The 19,915-nt window shown below is 36.2% G+C and overlaps 1 protein-coding gene across 2 annotated transcripts in view; it reads left to right on the top strand.

Annotated features, from left to right (window-relative positions):
- The window catches only part of ATAD2B (ATPase family AAA domain containing 2B), a 140,218-nt gene extending 124,303 nt beyond the window's left edge, over positions 1-15,915 (top strand). For both annotated transcript variants that reach the window (XM_045549127.1, XM_045549126.1), the window contains exons 24-28: positions 2,503-2,640; positions 6,416-7,099; positions 9,619-9,746; positions 10,086-10,214; positions 12,483-15,915. In XM_045549127.1, coding sequence (XP_045405083.1) covers positions 2,503-2,640; positions 6,416-7,099; positions 9,619-9,746; positions 10,086-10,214; positions 12,483-12,524 — 1,121 coding nt within the window. In that variant the 3' untranslated portion in view covers positions 12,525-15,915. The remainder of the gene's footprint in view (positions 1-2,502; positions 2,641-6,415; positions 7,100-9,618; positions 9,747-10,085; positions 10,215-12,482) is intronic.
- Positions 15,916-19,915: the final 4,000 nt, after the last annotated feature.

The raw sequence follows: 19,915 nt of genomic DNA, 5'->3' as shown, positions 1-19,915 counted from the left end.
CCAGTACTGGTACTTTTAAAAAGTACTTGGGAATACTGTTTTTTCCCTTCCTTTTGGAAGTTTATATGCAATTTTGTTATTAGCAAATGTGGTTTGTTGATTCAATTTATAATCCTGTCCTTGAGAAACTTACATGTTAGTAGGAAAGAGAGAACTGTAAAACAAATCAGGTACACTGTGATATATGCACTGGTTGAAGCGTGTTCAGAGAACAGAAAAGAGAGACCTCTTGTAGGGAACCTAGCATTTTGATCAGTGTTTGAGGAATGAATATAGGAGACTTCTCTAGTGCACTAGGAGAAGGGAGTCTAGTGACAGACTAAGAGGAAATATTGCAAACAGAACAAACAATAGCATGTATTACGGCACAGAGGTGTGAAATAGCTTGGTGTATTAGAAGAACTTTAAGCTGTTTGGTATTGATAAAGATATATAGAATGGTGGGAAATAGGGCTCAAGAGGTGAGCCCTCCTTAAAGAGCCTTTCTCTGACCACCTAATCTAATATAGGCTCTTGTAGCACTTGGCATTATGTTGTTTGTTGTCTCTATCCTCCTTACTTAGGATATAAGCACTTTGAATGTCTTGTTTATATTATAGCTCTACTTCAGTCCCAAGAATGTGTCTGGTATACAACAGGTTTTCAATAAATATTTGAATGCATCAATGTCATGCTAAGGAGCTTGGACTTTATCCAGTAGGCCAGTGTTTTTCAAATTACGTGTGCCTATTACCCATGTCAGCTTAGACCTAGGTAATTAGATTCTCTAAGAATATTGAGGCCAAGAGATCTGCACTTTAACAAACTATTCAAGTGATTTTTATGTACACTAAAGTATGTACACCATTGCCATAGGCAATTGGAATCATTGAAGGATTTTAAGTAGTGAGATGATTTGGTCAAATTGCTTTGGCAGCAAGAAATAGCATGGTCTCAATGTGCAGGGTAGGAAGATGAAAGACCAGTTTAAAAGTTGTTGGAGCCACTTTGGAACAGTTTGGCAGTTTCTAAAAAGTTAAACATAGATTTACTACACAACTCAGTGATTCTACTCTTAGAAATCTACCCAAGAGAAATGAAAATATATGCCCACATAAAGACTTAGGCATGAATATTCAGTAGAGCATTATTCATAATAACCACAAACTGGAAACAACTCAAATGTCCATCAACTGGTGAATGGGTAAGGAAAACATAGGATATCCATACAATTTTATACTACTTAGCAACAAAAAGGAACAAAGTACTGATACACAGTACCACATAGATGAACTTCATAAACATTATGCTAAGTAAAAGAAGCCAGTCACGAAAAACCACATATACAATTCTTTTATGTGAAATGCTCAGAAAAGGCAAGTCTATAGAGACAAAAAGTGGAGTAGTGGTTGCATGGGACAGTTATCTAAAATTAATGTTGCTGTGGTGATTGCATAGCTCTGTACATTTATTAAAAATTAATACTGTACATTTAAGACAGTTGATTTTTATGTTATTATGTAAATTGTATCTCAGTGAAGCTGCTGGGAACAAAAAGCTGTTGGAATAGTCCAGAGTTCTAATTAATGAAGTAGGAATGGAGGTAGAAAAGATTAATGTATGTGAGATGTAGCTGCAGGTGTGGCGAGCACTGTGAAGAGGGGAAGGGTGAGTGGAAGTTGGCTGCCACATTGCTGGCGAACTGACTGACAGGTGCTAGCACCACCAGTCTAAATAAGGAATATGGAAGGATGAATTGTTTTGTTTTGTTGGGAAAAATAAACCAGTTATCTTTAATTTGACCTATCTTTAGGATATCCATCCAGTCAGAGATATCAAGGAAGCAATTAGATGTATGCGTTAGAAGGCAAGAGATGTTTGGGCTAAAGATACAGATTTGAGAATTATTATATAATGGTAGTGGAGGCTGGACACAATGCTACTTTGCGGGGGAAGGTATAGATTAGATTAAGAAAAAAAGAGATTACAGAGGGAACCCAGAGAAACACCAACATTAAGGACCACATAGGAGAAAGAAATCTAGTGAAGAAAATTGAGATGGAATGATTACTCTTAGGAAGGTAATATAAGAAAACTAAATATACTGCAACGTAGTGTGACAGGCAGCAAATATTTTGAAACAGTTCGTGGGAATAGGCCCAGTAAACACTGTACATTCTAAGATGGCAGAGATTATGACTTTTAGACAATATATAATCTTATTGTCTCAAAGTCATAATAATGTGAAATTGTGTCCCTTTGTGAATTAAAATGAGTAAAAATAGGGCCCCTTTAGGGATTAAGTGTAAGCATGGACTGCCAGGATGTTTTATTTTTGTGATTTTATATCTAGTTTCTTTCCCATCTTAAAACAAAAGACACTATTTCCATCAGAATTACAAACTGCCCAAGTATAATTAATGACTTTAAAACTCAATTTTGTATTCCAGACTTTTTTTTTAACCTTACTGGTTTATGTAGCTGGGAATATTTAAATAGGTATTGCTTATCTTCTGCTCACAGGCTTATCGGTAACAGCAGAACAAATAAATCCTCATGGTGCTGGAGCTCGGAAGACAGAAACTAGAGTTGAAGAGGCATTTCGGCACAAACAAAGAAATCCAGTGGATGTCTGGCACAACTCTGCAAATAAATGTGCATGTGAGTATTTGAGATCATGTTATCCAGTAGTGGGAACAACTGAGAGTGATGCAGATATGTTAGGGTTTGGGTACAAACTGAAGCGCTACTGTTTTCCCACAGCTCTTTTCATCTCTTTTCAGAGATGCTGAATCAGAAATATATTTCTTTAACCTTATTTGCTGTTTTCTATTCTTATTCAATACTTGCTATTATAATTGAACTAGGTATGAATGTTTTCAGTTTTAAACTTTGGTTTTTGGATAGAGATATGGAGCCAATAGGATTTTTATTTGCCCCTATCCTCACCCGCCACCCCTTGTATGCTGTGCAGGATGTTCTCTTTATAGTGGGAAATGCAGACTCCAGCATATGGGAGTGGATGATATGATAGTAAGAAGCTGATTTTTCTGAGAATATTTCAAGCTCAGTTTGAAAAGTTTGCACAGCCTTCTTTGTTTGTTTAGTTTTGTAAGATGTGTTTAAAGGGAAAATTCATGTTTTAGATTTTCTTCATTTCACTCATTCCTGTTGATCTATAAAATTTCTAAAAGACAAATGTTAATAAACACAACATCTTCCTAATATAGTCCTTCTGTTTCACTAAAGATAGCCTTCCTTGGAAGATAGATGCTGTTCTTCTGGTATAAAGGTGATAATACAGGTTCTGTATCCCTTATCCAAAATGCTTGGGACCCAGAAATATTTTAGATTTTTGAATATTTGCAATTTACATACTAGTTCAGTATCACAAATCCAAACTCCAAAATGCTCCAGTGAATATTTCCTTTGAGCATCATGTCAGTACTCAAAAAGTTTTGGATTTTGAATACTCAGCCTATATTACCTTGTCAGTAAAGCTGGCCTTAATATGTCCTTTCACCAATGGCACTGAATTTGAATGAAGCAGCCATACCCACTTTTTTTTTTCTAGCGTGTCCTCTTTCAATAAGTGGCGTTCATATATGAGAAAGTTTGAGAAAGGACTTAATAGTGTATTTGGTTGCCATGAGACCGATTAAGCTATTTGGCCTAGTTGTAGCTCAGATTATGACTTGGATTGTGTAACATAGCACTCTAGTTTAAAACTTGAAATCCTTTACATTGTCTGCACCTGTTAAAAATATTTACTAATGAAAATACATCGAATATTCACTTAAGGCACTTAAGAAGCTTTAAGTGCCTTTAAATATTAAAAATATTCTTTGAATCTGCAATTGTGAGTTTTGTTTTCTCTTACCAGTAGATGGCATACGTGACCCATCATTTTTCTGCTGTACATTAACTTTAATCATCTATCTGAATGTCCCTAAGGGAGAGTTGCTTTCCTAAGGTTCTAGTTTTAGAAACAAGCTCAGTGATGCTATAAAAATTGACTCTAAAGATTTGTGCCTGTAAATGTGCTTTTTCACATCAGGTACCCCTCAGGAAGGAAGTGGTATATTAAGGATTAGGTCCACAAATATGCACTCTTACCACATGCCAGGTAGTGTGAATATATAGCAGTGAGTGTAACAAAATCCCTATTCATGTGGAGCTCATAATGATCAATTTCTCTTATTTTGCCAAAATTATACTAACCGTTAGAAATAATTATGTAAGGAGGGAAAAATAGCTCTAGTTTTACTTCCCAAAGGATAAGAACATTTTCTGTTACAGTATAGACAGGATGAAAACATTAGGAGTAAACTTGCTTCGGAAGAGCTTTCTAGACTTTGTTTAGTGTATTACATGTAAAGTAATTGAGTTGGCTCTTGACTGAGCGGAGTTCAGACTCTTTGCTCTAGAGTTCCATAGCTTAGGAAAGAAAAGGGGAACGTCTTATAGTTTTGTTACATGGTTGGAGAATAAGTAGGTTATAATGTCAAGACTGGCTTTTCAGGTAGTAAAATATAACAGCTCCACTTTTTGGAGTCAGAGCAAGCTGAATGTTTTTCTTTCATCTTTAATATGGAGTAGATTAGCTTTTCAAGTTAATGATATGTTTACAAATGCCCATCACCTGAGCCTGTGTACCAGCTTTTAACAGTAGCCTGATGCAGAAATTTTTTTCTCCATGCAAATTATCCTATAACCATACATTGTTAAAATAGAAAGTAATAGGTGGGAAGAATGAAGAGATAGTTCTAACAATATTACAGTTTGGGAGGAAAAACATATTTTGAGCTAAATGACTAAATAATTTGAATTTTGGAGATGATGACAGAAACCATTCTTAGATAGGAAAGGAGTAATATTTACAACTAAATTTGTCCATTTCTTGTGAATACATTGGTGTCTTTGCAGAGACTCAATAGGGATTAAAGATGAAAGGATGAAAGAAGTTTACAAACATCCTATATACTGTTGATAGACTGTAAGTTCACAGTAAGCAATGTGCATGTAAGAAATAAGCCTTGTTATAAGACCATATTCCTTTCTGTCCTTACAAAGCAGAAACTATGAATTAAACAATCTACACTTAGTGATTCTTTTTTTTTTTTTTTGAGATAGAGTCTTGCTTTGTTGCCTGGGCTAGAGTGAGTGCCGTGGCGTCAGCCTAGCTCACAGCAACCTCAAACTCCCGGGCTTAAGCAATCCTACTGCCTCAGCCTCCCGAGTAGCTGGGACTACAGGCATGCGCTACCATGCCCGGCTGTGATTCTGTTTTTTAATTTTCTTTTTAAAATGTCTTTGCCCAATATATATGCCCAGAAACATATGTAGTCTTTTTTAAAAAATTAAGCCAGACTTGACTTACTACTTTTATAGCCATAGAAAAAAATGGGTCATTTTTATTCACTTTTGTATTTAAGCATTCTAAAGAATACTTAACTATATGATGCAAGTGTCACAAATTTCCAAATAAAAGTTAACTTTTTGTTTATTTAAGGGACAGTGAGGTAGACTTGCCTAACTACCTACCTTTGATAAATATATGGGAAATTAAAAATTGCTGGGTCCATTATCACCTGGAAGCCCTAGCTGTCTACTCATAAAGCTTATGATGGTTACTAGCATCCAAGAGTATAGTCCGTACAAGTTTTGTAGGTCTCCCTTTTCACATAACTGACCAAATATTTATTTGCAATGTTTTGTTAATGTTGTTGTCTTGATAGTAGAGGGCTTAGTTTTCCTACATATTCTCAAATAACTTTGTAAGAAATTGATGATACTGGCTGAACCACTTGTGCTAGAAGAGGTTAACACTTGGCTAACCAGATTGTTCATATAACCTTCATAGGGGTTTTATCTATGGTCATGCTTACTGTGGGTGATTCCTTTTTCTGGAAGGAGAAGCAACAGAGATTTCTTTGTGGGGATACCCGTAACTATTCTATCACATTATGTTGGATCATGTCTTTATTTCCTTTCATGATTTACAAGCTAATTTTTGCTGGCAAAGCATCCACCTTCCTGGTGGAAATGCAGGCTGTGGCCTCAATCTTTCTGGCAGCCTGGCAAGTGTGGTCATTCCCTAAATATGTATATTATATGCTTGTGTCCTGGATGTGGGAAATTAGGAACAGCTATAAAGTAGGATACAGGGTAGTAGAAAAGGTTAATGCTGAGTAAAATGATATAGGAAATAAATTTTTTAAAATTTTCATTCTGCAGTGTTCATCCCTGACTTCATATCGATCCTACTTGTAGGTTGTGTGGATCAGTCAGCATGGATGTCAAGAACTAAGTAGTTTTTGTTTGTGTGTTACAACAGTATGGGTTTACTTTCTTTTGGGTTCTATTTAATAAACATATGTAAAACAGGTATTGCATTCCAAGTTCTACATATCTTTTTTCCTTCCTTGTAAAACAGTTCGGGTTCGGAGGAAATCAAGGCGGCGATCACAGTGGGGTAAAGGAATTATTAAGAAAAGGAAAGTCAATAATTTTAAAAAAGATGAAGAGGACACCAAATTTGCAGACTATGAGAACCATACGGAGGACAGGAAATTGCTAGAGAATGGAGAGTTTGAGGTAAGCACTGACTGCCATGAGGAAAATGGAGAAGAGACTGGAGACTTATCTATGACCAATGACGAGTCATCATGTGACATCATGGACATGGACCAGGGGCAGAGGCTTAACAGTGGAGCAGGCGCAAAAGAGAACTTTGCATCTACTGAGGAGGAAAGTTCAAATGAATCTCTACTCGTCAATAGCAGCAGTTCCCTAAATCCGGAACAGACATCTAGGAAAGAGCCTTTCCTTAAAGGAAACTGTCTAAATGGTGAGGCTTCCACTGACAGCTTTGAAGGAATATCAGTCCTGGAGTGTCAGAATGGCAAAGTTGAAGTAGTTTCTTTCTGTGATAGTGGTGATAAATATAGTTCTGAACAAAAGACTCTTCTGGAGGACCAGTCAAAAGAAAAAACAGAAACTTCAAATGAAAATCATGGAGATGATCCTGAGAAACTAGAGACACTGGAGTGTAGCAATAACGAGAAGGTAGAACCTGGTCCCGATGTGGAGGTTAAAGATGCAGAACTGGATAAAGAAGGTAAAGCTAATATTTTAAAAAATCTTCTGAAGGCATAAATTCCAGAGTTAATTCATTGCACATTTCATCTGGTTCCCAGTAGCAATAGTTGATGAATAATTATGCCCCTTTGAGAATCTGTTAAAATTTTCATCGCTTTCCCTAGAAAAGTGCACATACACATACTAAATTTTGCTGTAAGTTTCAGAGGGTTTATGGTCCCAAATGCATTGCTTTTCTTCCTGCTTACTCCTCTGCCTCCCGCCTGATCACCCCTGTCCTCAGGGATTTATGACTGAAAGCTGAGTAAATCCACGGGTGTTAAGAAGATGAATTCCAACAGAAGAATTATTGGAATGGACTGGGGGTGGGCAGAGAAGACTTCGATATGATACCTGTATAGTATATCAGAAAGCGTCATGTACACCTAGGTTAAGTTACTACTGCTATTCATTATAATTGTGGGACTTGAGCTAGTTATTCTCGCCAAACTTATTTTTTTATATAGGAAATTGAACTTCAGAATGGTGTTGTTTCAGGGATTAAATAAATCATATATTTTAATTGCCTCTCTTGGTAACTGGCACATACTAAGGTATATTCATTCCAGGCAGTCATTGTTACTTGAATCCAAGGGGTGTGGAGTTTAAGAGACTCCATTGCTTTATAAATCCCGGTAGTGGAGGAAGGAATCAGAGCCTTCATTCTCAAGTTTACCTTGTTCTCAGAGAATCAGAGCACTCTGCCAGCTCTTCCTATGGCTACATGATTCTTCTAAGAAGCAGCAGAAAGGGGGAGTTAACGGTTTCCACCTGTCTTTGTTTATCACTATTCTTTAGTTCATAGTGGGATGGGGTGAGTTGATATCTACCCTACTGAATATACATTTCCTTCATGGATAGGTACTTTTTTTATACGAGGTTATCTTGAAATTGTTTCATGTTCTCTAAATTATGTGGAGTACACAGCTTTAGTCTGGGATTTGGGCTACATGGGAAAGGTTTTTTTTTGCTGCCAGTTTTTTAAGCCCTCTAGCAGAAGGAAGTAGGAAAATATTATTCAAAATCTAAGAATTCTTTTAATGGATAAAGAGAGATTTGCTGTTCTTAATTGCTACCTGTTGAGAATTTTTTTTTATTCCTCAATATTTAGTAATAGAAAGTAGTTTTTAGAGCAGTATTTATTCTGGGCTATCAGAACTTTAAAGCTATGTTAAAGCTAGGGTTAAGTATGAACAAGACAGAGTAGAACAAAAGGAGAAATCTGTGGTATGAGGCAGAATGGGTGGGGGTAAAGGAGTCCATTTTAATGCTATTTCTCTTTGAGATTTTAGTAAGTTTGCAGAAAAGACTAAATTACTATGATCAATTGGTGATCTAAAAGCTTTAAAGATATTTGTTGTATCAAAGTATGACTTGAAGTTTTTAGCTGGAATTGTCAGGACAGTATTACCTAGTGCAATGGTCCCCAATCTGAGTCCTCAGGCCTCTAGAAGTCCATGGATGTAGTAATAAGGATCGGTATGGTTTTAACAAAACTCTTAGCGTATGTTAATTGAACTATAGAGGCTTTCACTTTAAAGGCTTCCTGAAATATAAAATTTCTCTGATATATCACAATATATGTTTTTGAAGGCAACACTTTGGTTCTTTTACTGTTTGTGAAGCAGGCATTGACGAGAAGAAGAGTTTAAAGACTTGAGAGTGTGAGGACTGATGCAGGAGGGTCCCAATGCAGGGACACTCAATGAATAAGTTCTCCTTAGTGTCCCTGATATGGGCCAGGTCCTGCATGAAATTCTGAAATAGTCTAAGGTTGTCTTTGTATTCCTTTCCCCTCACTCACCCCCCCCCACCCTCCTTTGAAGGTCTCTGTCCCTCAAAGTGCCTGTGAAACTATGCTCACCTACCTCAAAATTTATGTTTTTTCATTGTGGCTGGTCTCAACAAAATAGAAAAGTAATTAGATTATACTATAATAATTCATTCTAAGGTAGGAAAGAACACCAGCCCTATTACACTGTTAATGGGTTTATATTTTTAAGAAAAAAAAACACTAAAACCCAGATCCGTCTTTAATAGAATTTTAGTCATTGTAACAGAGAAAATAATAAATTTCAGGCAATTTTGAAAATGTTTTGGGTTGGAAGGCAAATGTGTAGAGAGATAGGTCCCACTTTGTGTTAGTATCTGCCTTTCTAGATTGCTTCTTTTCTTCCAGTTCTGAAAGCTCCACATATTAAAATGATAGCTGTTGTAAAGAGAGTGAAGGCTGTTTATAAGTCAGTGTTTAGTGAAGATTGCTTTTATCTTCCTTTGTGGTTTAGTTCTTTTTAATTTGGGTTATTTATTCTTAACCCAACAAAACATCATTTACCTGCCATATTGGGTTACTTAAACAAAAAAAACATTTATCACTTAAAGAATATACCCATCCTCATTTCAAATAGGATTTGTGGTGGGTAAAAGAATTTATAGTTGTTTAAGACTGACTTTTCTTAACTTCTACATGCTGCAGCATATTTTTTTCCTCAATTATAGGTGCTTCTAAAGTGAAGAAATACCGTAAGTTAATTTTAGAGCAGGCAAAAACAACAAGCCTGGAACTGGTTCCAGAGGAGCCATCGGAGCCTGTGCCACCTCTTGTAGTTGATCGTGAGAGATTGAAGGTAAACTTGACTTATTCCCAGTCAGTTTTAAATGAACGGAGGGAAATTTGAATGTGTTTGTAGGAAGTTGAATAAAACTAGTTTTAGAAATCTGCTTTAACCTAGGGATGTAAGTACCTCAGGGCTTCTAGTAAAAAAGAGTTATTTGTGTTTTGAGGGGTTGAAAGGTATAGGATTAGTCTTGGTAATAAATAAGCCTTTGAACCTTTTAACCTCAGGTGTCACTGTTACACCATAGCCTTATGGTGCCTGATGTCTGGCCACTTGACTATAACTGTTTCAATTTCACCCGCAAAATCAAATTACATCTATATTCTCTTTTCTTCTAATTTTTCTTAGAAATTGCTTGATTTGTTGGTAGATAAAAGCAACAATCTGGCAGTTGATCAACTTGAGAGATTATATTCTCTTCTTAGTCAGTGCATCTACCGTCATCGTAAAGATTATGACAAATCACAACTTGTAGAGGTAAGTACTTAGTTTATCTGTAGGATGAATAGACATGTGCTTTTACTTTTTCCAAACAAAAGAGAAAAAAAGTTAATTTGCCTAAATCTATATCTTGTACCAAGTAACTAAAGAGTGTTTTGAAGATTTAAGATTAGAAGAATAATTAAGAGTATAGTTTGAAGTTTCTGTACCATTTTGTCTCAGGAAAGAAGTAATCTGGGGTTCCTTGTTTATCAAAACAAAGAAACCCATGGTTCTGGGTTGGCACATACATAGAACAGTGTGTCACAATTCTCTCCTCCCTTATTACTGACGTGCTGACTGAGCGTATCACTCGGACTTGTTGGATGTGGAAATGGCTCCACAATCGTTATCACTGCTTCCTAGGCAGCCACTGCTGATTAAAGGAGTTGGCATGGGCAATAAGACCTATTTACCACCCCATTGATGGTTGGAAGCAAATTCAAAAGTCATCTCATTTAATCAAATCTAGTCTTGTAAATTAGCTACATGAAGGAGTGGTTGTCTTTTTGCTTGGATTCTTTTTGAAATGAACAAGCATTTCCTTTCTAGCCAAATTTGGACCATAGAGAAGTTTTTCCTCTATAAATATGAGTTTATGTCTCTGTTCATATAATTTACATCATTAAGCCAGATCTCTGCTTTTTGAGGTCATCTGAGCAAATATAATCCCTCATCTACCCACTAAATGGCTAAGTGACTTAGTTAGATTCTTTGTTCATTTGCCTGTTAGTTTGTTTATCTGGTGGCTTATCTATTACATATTTATTGAGTACCTTCAGTGCCAGATACTGTGCTAGGTGTTTGGAATGCAAAAAATGAATAAGACAAAGTTCCTGCTCTCAAGGAATATTACTAGCATATTAAAGATTTGTATGTAGAGGACATAGTTATTTTTCATGTGTACTAAGGAGTATGGGATTTGAATCAAAGCAAAAGAACATTTAAAAATTATTTTATAATCACATTTTTACAAGTTACATTTTTACAAAGCTGTACTAAGTCACTATAATACATAAAAAATTACAGGAAAGCACAATGAAAAAATAAAACATCACCCATATTCCACCATCTAGAGGAAACTAGTCAATGTTAATCTTTTGGAATGTCTTCCAATCTTTTAAAATGTCTAGATGTACATAATATATCTGTAAGTGTGTGACTATATATTTAAAAATTGGGGTCATATTGTATATTTTGTAACTTGATTTTTTTCTACTCAGCAATATATGATAAAACATTTAGCAGAAGTGATTTTGATTGATCATTTAAGAACTTTGTTAGTACAGCCTATTAGTTCTATAGAGACATAGAGTTTCTTTGGAGCTACTTAAAGGGAGTAAAGAAAACCAAATGTCTTAGATGTATGTGATATTTGACCATCTGAATGACATGTGTAGGGTAGTCACACGATTGTGATTTCATTAGCTTGAATGGATTGAATACTCTTCAGCTGTGAAACATCTCTTAGACTGGAACTTGAACCCCTAGTAATCTAGGGGTCTAGTTTAGGGAGGGAGGGGGGATTGAGAGCAGAATCAGCAGTAAATGGCTTTCCTGGTGGTGGTGATGGCAGCCACCCATTCTGGCTTTTTTTCTGGTTGGAGTGAATAGAAATGGGAACAGGGTACATTCTGCTTTTTGGCATTAGCTTCACTACACTGAATACATTCATTCTGCTTTGGGAATTAGTGAAATATAAAGAGTAAGGAAGGGCTCAGGCTCTGGAGTGAGGCTGCCTGTATTCAAATCCTGACTGCCGTTTTATTAGCTGTCAAATTATTTATCCTCTCTGTGCCTCAGTTTCTTTATCTGTAAAATGGGGCCATAGTAATACCTATCTTCAACCTTCAATGTTATTATGGGAATTAAATTAAATATTTACTTATATATTTTATATGTATAAATTTTTTAGCACAATATCTGACATAAATCACTCAAATTACTCATTGAGTGTTATCATCCTCATAGTCATAGTACTCATACTCATCTGTCATAGATTACTGGCATAATAAGTTATTTGTTGAGTGTTAACTATCATCATCATCCTCATTAGCCTAAATTTAAAATAGGAAGTACTTGGAAGAGTCTAGGGCAGATAGTCTTACAGAATAGCTATGGTATTGTAATCATAAAAATATTCAAAGTTTAACCTGTATCTCAAATTATGTCTCTAAAAATTTAATTTAAAGTGAATTCTTTCATAATGAGGAATACCTTTGTCTTTCCCTTAATAGATAACACGCATTTTTTTTCCCCTTATAGGAGATGGAAAGAACAGTTCATATGTTTGAGACATTCCTATGAACTTTTCAAGACGAGTGGTTTATCCTCTCCAATCTGCTCCTGACAGAGCAGCCTTCTGAGCCATTCAATTTCAAATTGCACCAATTATGCGCAGAGCCTTGGTGTAAAGTGCTCTCTCACTCATTCTTTCTCTCTGTTGAATTTGGTGCTATTGTCTCAGGTACCTGAAACCAACCAGCCTACAAGAACCAAACAGAACTTCAGAAACATGTTGTATTTTCCACAAGTAAAAAATACAACCCCACAGCTTGGAGATTTTGGTGCTACAGAAACTGCTCTTGCTTCTGCTCCTCTTTTCGTGCACTCTTTTTTGGAGACTCCTTTCTTAGGGAGCAGACCAGCAAACAGGAGGAAACTGGACTGGGGCAGTTCTAACTGTGTTGAATTGTTTAAACAGTGGGCAACCTTTATTTTTATTTTTTTTTCTCCTCCTCTCTACCCTCCTATCATATTCCCTCCACCCCTCCAATCTGGGTAATGGACTGAAACCTTTTTAGAGTTGGCCATGGAATATTCTGGTGAGAAGCTAAAGAAACTGGATGAAATTAGATTAGGCTCTTTAGAACTGCCTTTAATGTGCCTTTTTATTCATTTGAGAAAGATAAGGCTAAATGGATGGGCTTGTTTGTAGCAAATAATTGGAATACTTTCTTTGGTCACAACCTTGAAAATAAGTTTTGATACTCTATGTCATTAAGAGACAACAAGTGTTTTGGTATTAAATACCTGTCTTGTTCTCAAAGGTCAATCAAGACACTCAGTAAGCCACATAATATACTAAAGTTTTCCTGTAAGGTCTGTTTCAGTTTAAGAAACGTAATAAAACAACAACAAATAATACATGGCCCACAAAAAACCCCACACACTTTTTGGTATTACCGACAATGATGACCAGAAAATAAATAGTGGCCATTCTTTTGTCAGTGGCAATTTAATAGTTATTCATGTTTGAGTTCCCAGAGAAAAATGATTTTCGTATGTAGTAAATCGTTATTGTTTTATTTTAAAGCCAGAACTTGCCAAATGGACAGAAAAGAGAGTAATTTGTCAGAAGCTCCATGAAATTCATTTCTTGTGTGCATAATTGCAAGTGAGCTCTGGTATTGTCCTTGAATAACAGTATTAATGTTTAAATCCCTTCCCGTAAGCTTACCTTCACAACTCTTCATTTTGATTGGAACACATTTTGGATCTTGTTGAGTGATTTCTGTGAATTGTACTTATCTGAAATTAATTATGGGTTACTAGTTTTACAAAAACTTTCTACAAATTTGGAGACGCAGTCTAGGCAGTTGCAAAGAGGCAATGGGAGTGCGGTGACATTTTTTATCAGATGATTTTTAAACAAAAAGGTAGAAAATTTTGCCAACAAGTTAGCTTGATATCTTCATTCATTATAGCCGTTAGCTGCAGGTGTGTCTTTCCAATATATGCAACACATGTAGTTTGGGTTTTAATTAGGGCAAATGGTCTTGGTCTTGGACTACTGCAGAGATACTGAGCTACCTCAGCTTTTTGTATTTTAGTTACCAACAGTGTTTACAGAGAGAGTCCTGTAATCACTTTGCCACCGTTTACATGCTGAAGCTAAGGTACTTGTCTCCTTGTCTCTGGCTATTTTGTAGTGTGCAGAAAGCATACCTGGGCCATAGGATACTGCAGTAATCCAAAGTGCTTCTTTGCATTTACATTTACATCTAGCGCCTTCTAATTCTAGTATAATTTTTTTTAATACCACTTGTTTTCTTTATACCTAGTCTATGAAGTTTTCATAATATTCAGTTAGTCATATAATTCAAGATGCTACCCATGTAGACACACTGTACTTTTAAGGTGGGCAAGTGCGATTAACGATGAACCATTTTAAAGGGGAGGTTATTTGAAACCTCTAATTTGATTATTGGGAGGATTTTCATGCTTTCTTTAGTGTTTATTACCATCATACCAGTTCAAACTATTTTACTGTCTAATACATTAGCATTTTGTATTTTGATGGAAATTGTTACAGAATTTAAAGATTTGATGAAATAAGATGTAGCAGATTTTTTGTAGCAAGTTTCTGGTAAAAGGGTTTTTTGCAAGTCTCAGGTTCTTGCTGCACTATTTTTTTTTAAATATTTATTCCAGTTACTCTAATTCAGAAGCATTCTGTTCAAGTAACAGCAGCACTTGTGAAAGGAAAAAAAAAACGCACATGTTCTTAGTAGGTTACTAATTTGTACAAGTTAATTAAGATTTTAGCCATCAGTAAGTTTGACAAGGGAAATTTATTTATGTTCAGCGTTAAAATGCTTCCAAAAGATCAAGTTTCATTTGTTTTTGCTATTTTTAACCTTAATGTAGATGGAGAAATTGGAGGCAACCTCAGTATAGGAACTGCCACTTTGAACAGTTTAGGTCTTAAAGAGAAAGCCAATCTAATGCCAAGGGGAGAAAAATGAGCTGAAATTGTACCAACTCCTCTGGCCCTCTTTTCCTCAAAAAAGAAAGACACTATACCAGTTTTGCTTATTTTACAGATATCTGGTGGTTCTATAGTTTAAAGCAGCTTGTGAAATTATCTAAATGGACTCAAATTTTGTTTACCTTTGTGTAAGTTCTTAATTTTTGCTGTATAGCATTGGCAAAAATTTGTACAAATTGACCTCTGTTCTTATTTCCTATTGTGAGCATTATAAATGATGAGCTCCTATGTAAAACGTTACTCTCAGATCAGTAAAACGTGTATCACAGCACAGCCCAGCAATAGTTCATGCTCAGCTGTGGGAATCCTGGGAGCTTTTTGAAGATGATGGAACCACACTAGGGTTGAAACTGATGGCTGTGGAGTTAATTGTGTTTTCGAGCTTGAATCTCACCTGTGATTTTTTTTTTTTAAATGTCCTTTCATGACTTGATTTTTCTCATAAGCCAATGTATTTGTAGGTTTACTGGATTTTATTTTTAGGGAGTGGGGTGGTAATTTCTTATCTTCCCTTTTTTGATTAAGTTGGTTCAGCTATGGTGCTATTCAGTAGGTATCTTCAGTGTCAGGTCCCGTAGCTGAATGCCATTGTTATTATAATTATTATTTGTAATCACATTGTAAGCTTGAATTTGAGCTTGTACCTGCATCTTTTGTATTTTGTACATCTGGTTACTTAGACTTTGGGAGTCCTATTTGGTTTCAGTCATGTGTCTACTTTGTAGATTAAGTAGACTTCATCAACTATGGTCTATTTTGGGTTTGTAGTTTAATTTAGAATTGTGTTAAATTGATGTTTTGCATTTGACTTCATTTTACATTAGTTTGAATAAATTATTTAATTTTTGAATTCTGGAATTTGAACATTTACTGTAATTTGTAATATAACTGCTGTGAAATACTTGAATAAAGATGACAAGAAAAACATGTCTTTCTTTAGCTTAATTATGATCATTGTTGGGTACAAATGCAGTGCTAGTTTTCTAGCTGATTTTATCTATTTTATAGGTAGGGCATATTGCTGTTTATTAAGCACCCAAAAAGTCTTGTTATATGTTCCTTTTAGATTTTAAGTACACCTTAGGATTTTTTAGCTGAAACCTTTTTCTATTGAAGTATGGTTTAAGTTGAACATTGTCTAAAATATATTGTATAGAAGCGATGGTTACTTCTGAAATTTGTTTTTCTGACTGGAAGACTGTGCTGCAGTATATGATCAGGTAGAATAGCTCACTTGTTTATAATGTTTCCCCTTTTATTGAGTTGTTATCAACATACTGTATACAGTACAGTACATAATAGGGAGAGAGATTTCATACCGGAGTTTTGAAGGGTTTGCTTCAAGTGAACTTATAGAATGTTATTGATTTTAGAATGCCTATTTCTGCTATCTGCCTTGTGATACCTTTTCTTTTTGTTTATATTTATATTTTTTATTTCAAAATTTTTACTTTTGAGTGTCTATGTCAAAAGATTGGTAATAATAAACCTGCAAAATGGATTTTTAAAACTATCTGAATGTTTTAGATAAAGAGCTTATAAGTGTATTTGAGGCTCAGTGAAGTTTTTAGGACCCTGAAGTTGAATTTTATTTATCCAGTTTTAGTTTCTGTAACACTCAAAACTACAGTAAAATCAAAGACCAATCTTCAAACATCTGTTTCATGTTATTCTTATACCCTGAGACCTACTAAGTTATCTATTGGCTATTTTTTAAAATATAAATTACCTCTTTTTCCCCCACATTCATATGTTTGTTATGTCCCTGGCGTCTGCTAGGCACAGATGACACATTTCTTGTCCTTAAGTCGCTTATAGTCTGCTAGAGGAGTTTGGTGCATAAACCAGTAGTAATGATTCAGCGGGATAAGTGCTTTAGTAGAAGGAACACTGTCGTTCAGAGTGCTGAGAAGGGAACAAGTTAATTCCATTTAGGAATGGGGAAAATAAGGAAGGGCTTCGGAGAGGGTTGGCATTATATTTGCTCTTTGCCATCAGCAGGCTTTTCTAGAGTCTAGCCCCACTTTATCAAATTTTTTTCTTAGTTTCTTGTGATCTTTCATATTACATCATATCAGATGTATTGGTAAAGAATCTAAGCCTAGCCCATATTTCAGGGGACACACACACACACACACACACACACACACACACATGCACACACAGCTTATGCTGATCCTTCTTCAGAACTTAGTTGTATTTTATATTGCATAGCATAGTAAGTTACTAATGTTATGCAAAACTTAGTAATTTATTCGTATGGGAAGGGGAGATAAAATATCATATTTCATCTGTATTCCCTGTAGAAATTTAAAACAGTGCTGGGCACATAGTAAATACTTATTTAATTATTTTTTATTTGCTTGACATGGAAAGCTCGAATTTACTTAAATTCTTTCATTCATTTGACAAATATATAATGAGTGCTCACCATGTACCAGGCACAGTTGCAGGTGTTGGAAATCAGCAAACTAAACAGAAAAATCCCTGTCTTCATGGAGCTTAAATTCTTTCAGATGTTATGTGCCAGGTTTCCATTGAGGTTGATCAGAGTTCAAGTTATTTTTTCAAAAGTACGGATGGCCAGGTGTAGTGGTTCACACCTGTAATCCTAGCACTGAGGCAAGAGAATCTCTTGAGGTCAGGAGTTCAAGACCAGCCTGAGCAAAAGTTAGACCTGATCTCTACCAAAAATAGAAAAAATTAGCCAGGCCTGATGATGCACACCTGTAGTCCCAGCTACTCCGGAGGCTGAGGCAGGAGGATTGCTTGAGTCTAGGAGATGGAGGTTATGGTGAGCTATGATGATGCCATGGCACTCTAGTCCAGGCGACAGACTGAGATCTTATCTCAAAAAAAAAAAAAATGGTGGCACTCTTAAAAGCTCTTAAAGAGCTTTTTAAAGTTCTTTAAGCAGTGAATGAAGCATTTTGTTGCTAAAAATTTGCTAAGAACACTCCTTTTTCCTCCTTGCTTTCTTTATATTCCTCATCTTGGTGAGAAACTTAGCTGTCATCATGACTTTATTTTCTTTATGGCCCATCTCATTCTAATCATGCAGCATTATTCGGTTGATTTTTTTTTTTTTACCCCAAGCATGTCTCACATCCATCACCCTTTCTCCATCTTTACTGCTGCTAACTTAGTTTGAGTACTAATCCTTTTATTTGGACTAGTGTAATGGCTTTCAGTTCAGTGAACATTTAAACATTAAGAACAACTCTGGAGCCTACAGAGCGCCATGCATTGAGGGAATATAAAGATGAGCAAGACGCTGTGTCTGGTCTGCAAGGAGATTTTATGTTGTTGAGACGGAGTTTCACTATTGCCCAGGCTGGTCTTGAACTCCTCACCTCAAGTGATCCTCCTGTCTCAGCCTCCCAGGGTGCTGGGATTATGGGCATGAGCCACTGTGGCCGGCCTCAAAGAGATTTTTATAATGTAATTTAACATGTTAATGCTTATATCACATCTACCAGGTGTTAGAGACTGTTCTGAGTGCTGTACAGATACAAATTCTTTTCATCCTGTGAGGACCTTATGAGAGAGGTGCTATTATTATCCCCATTTTACAGACTAGGAAACTGAGACATAGATTAATTTGCATAAGGTCACACAGCCAGGATTCGTATGTAGGCAGTTTGGCTCCAGAGTTGATGTTCTTAATCACTGTGCTTGACTGCTTCTCGTGGGGATAGACAGACACAGGAGGATATTTTCAGATAATGGCGTGTGTTAAGATTGAGTTATGTACCAGGCACTGTGGTGCACAGAGGACATGTGGCCCATCTCAAGGAAGCCTTTATGGGAAACCTGATGCCCGAGCTGAGGCATCAAGATGGGAAAGGCCTTCCAGGCAGAAGGACCAATAAAAGCATAGACTGAGAAGTGAAATAGCATGACAGCTGCAGGGCAAAGTACAAGCAGTTCTCTAGCACCACAGGTCAACATTTATTTAACAAATTTATTTGAGTGATTGCCATTTGCCAAGCACAGTTCTTGGCACTGGAGTTATAGCTGAGGACAGGACAGCAAGGTCCTTGTTTTTTTGGCACTTACAATCTAGTGGGCAAAGAGTAAACAAGATATTATCTAATGCTTAGATGGCAATAAACACAGCAGTAGTAACAGTAGGAAATGTCTGAGTGCCAGGTACTATTTTTAACAGAAGGAGAAACTGAAATACAGAATGGTTAAGCAACTTATCCAAGGTTGCACAGCTAATGTCAGCTGGGATTCTATCTTCTAGTGTGGTTTTGGAACTTGGATTTGGGGGTTTTGTTGTGTTTTAGACTAGTCAAGGGCAGTAGTGAAAAGGGGGGAAAGAGTAGAGCAAGGAGTTCAATCTGTAACTGACTGTGAACAATCAAGTGAGATAACTCACTACCTTTGTACCAGCCTAGAGGTTGGAGTCTTAACTGACCTATCATTAAGGTGAATGACAAATTCTTTTGCCCTTATTCAAGTTGTTTTTCTATTAGTAAATATTTTTAAATGGTAGAATACTACAGAGAATAATGCAATGTGCATGTTCCCAGCATCCATTATTAAATGTTAACAGTTTGTCATATTTGTTTTAGTTCAGAAAGAAAAAAACTATGAATAAGGTTTAAGTCCACTTGCTACCCTTTCCCAATCCCATTCCTTTTCTTTCTTTACCACTGGCAGCCTCTCTGACGACTTTGGTGAGCATCCTTCTGCTTTGTTTTTCATGCTTTCACTTGGGAAAGTAATAGTATGCTACTGGATCCAGACTTCCTGAGTTTGACTCTTAGTTATGTCCCTTCCTGGCTGTGTGACACACAGCAAGTTATCTGACCCCTCTGCGTGTCAGTTTACTGACCTGTAAGCTGGAGGATGCTGATAGCACCAACCCCACAGTGGTTATTGCACACTTGAGTGGATATGTATGAAGCACTTAGAGCAG

This window comes from Lemur catta, chromosome 4 (genome assembly GCF_020740605.2).
Source record: "Lemur catta isolate mLemCat1 chromosome 4, mLemCat1.pri, whole genome shotgun sequence".
NCBI lineage: Eukaryota > Metazoa > Chordata > Mammalia > Primates > Lemuridae > Lemur > Lemur catta.
This window is presented reverse-complemented; position numbering and strand designations above follow the sequence as displayed.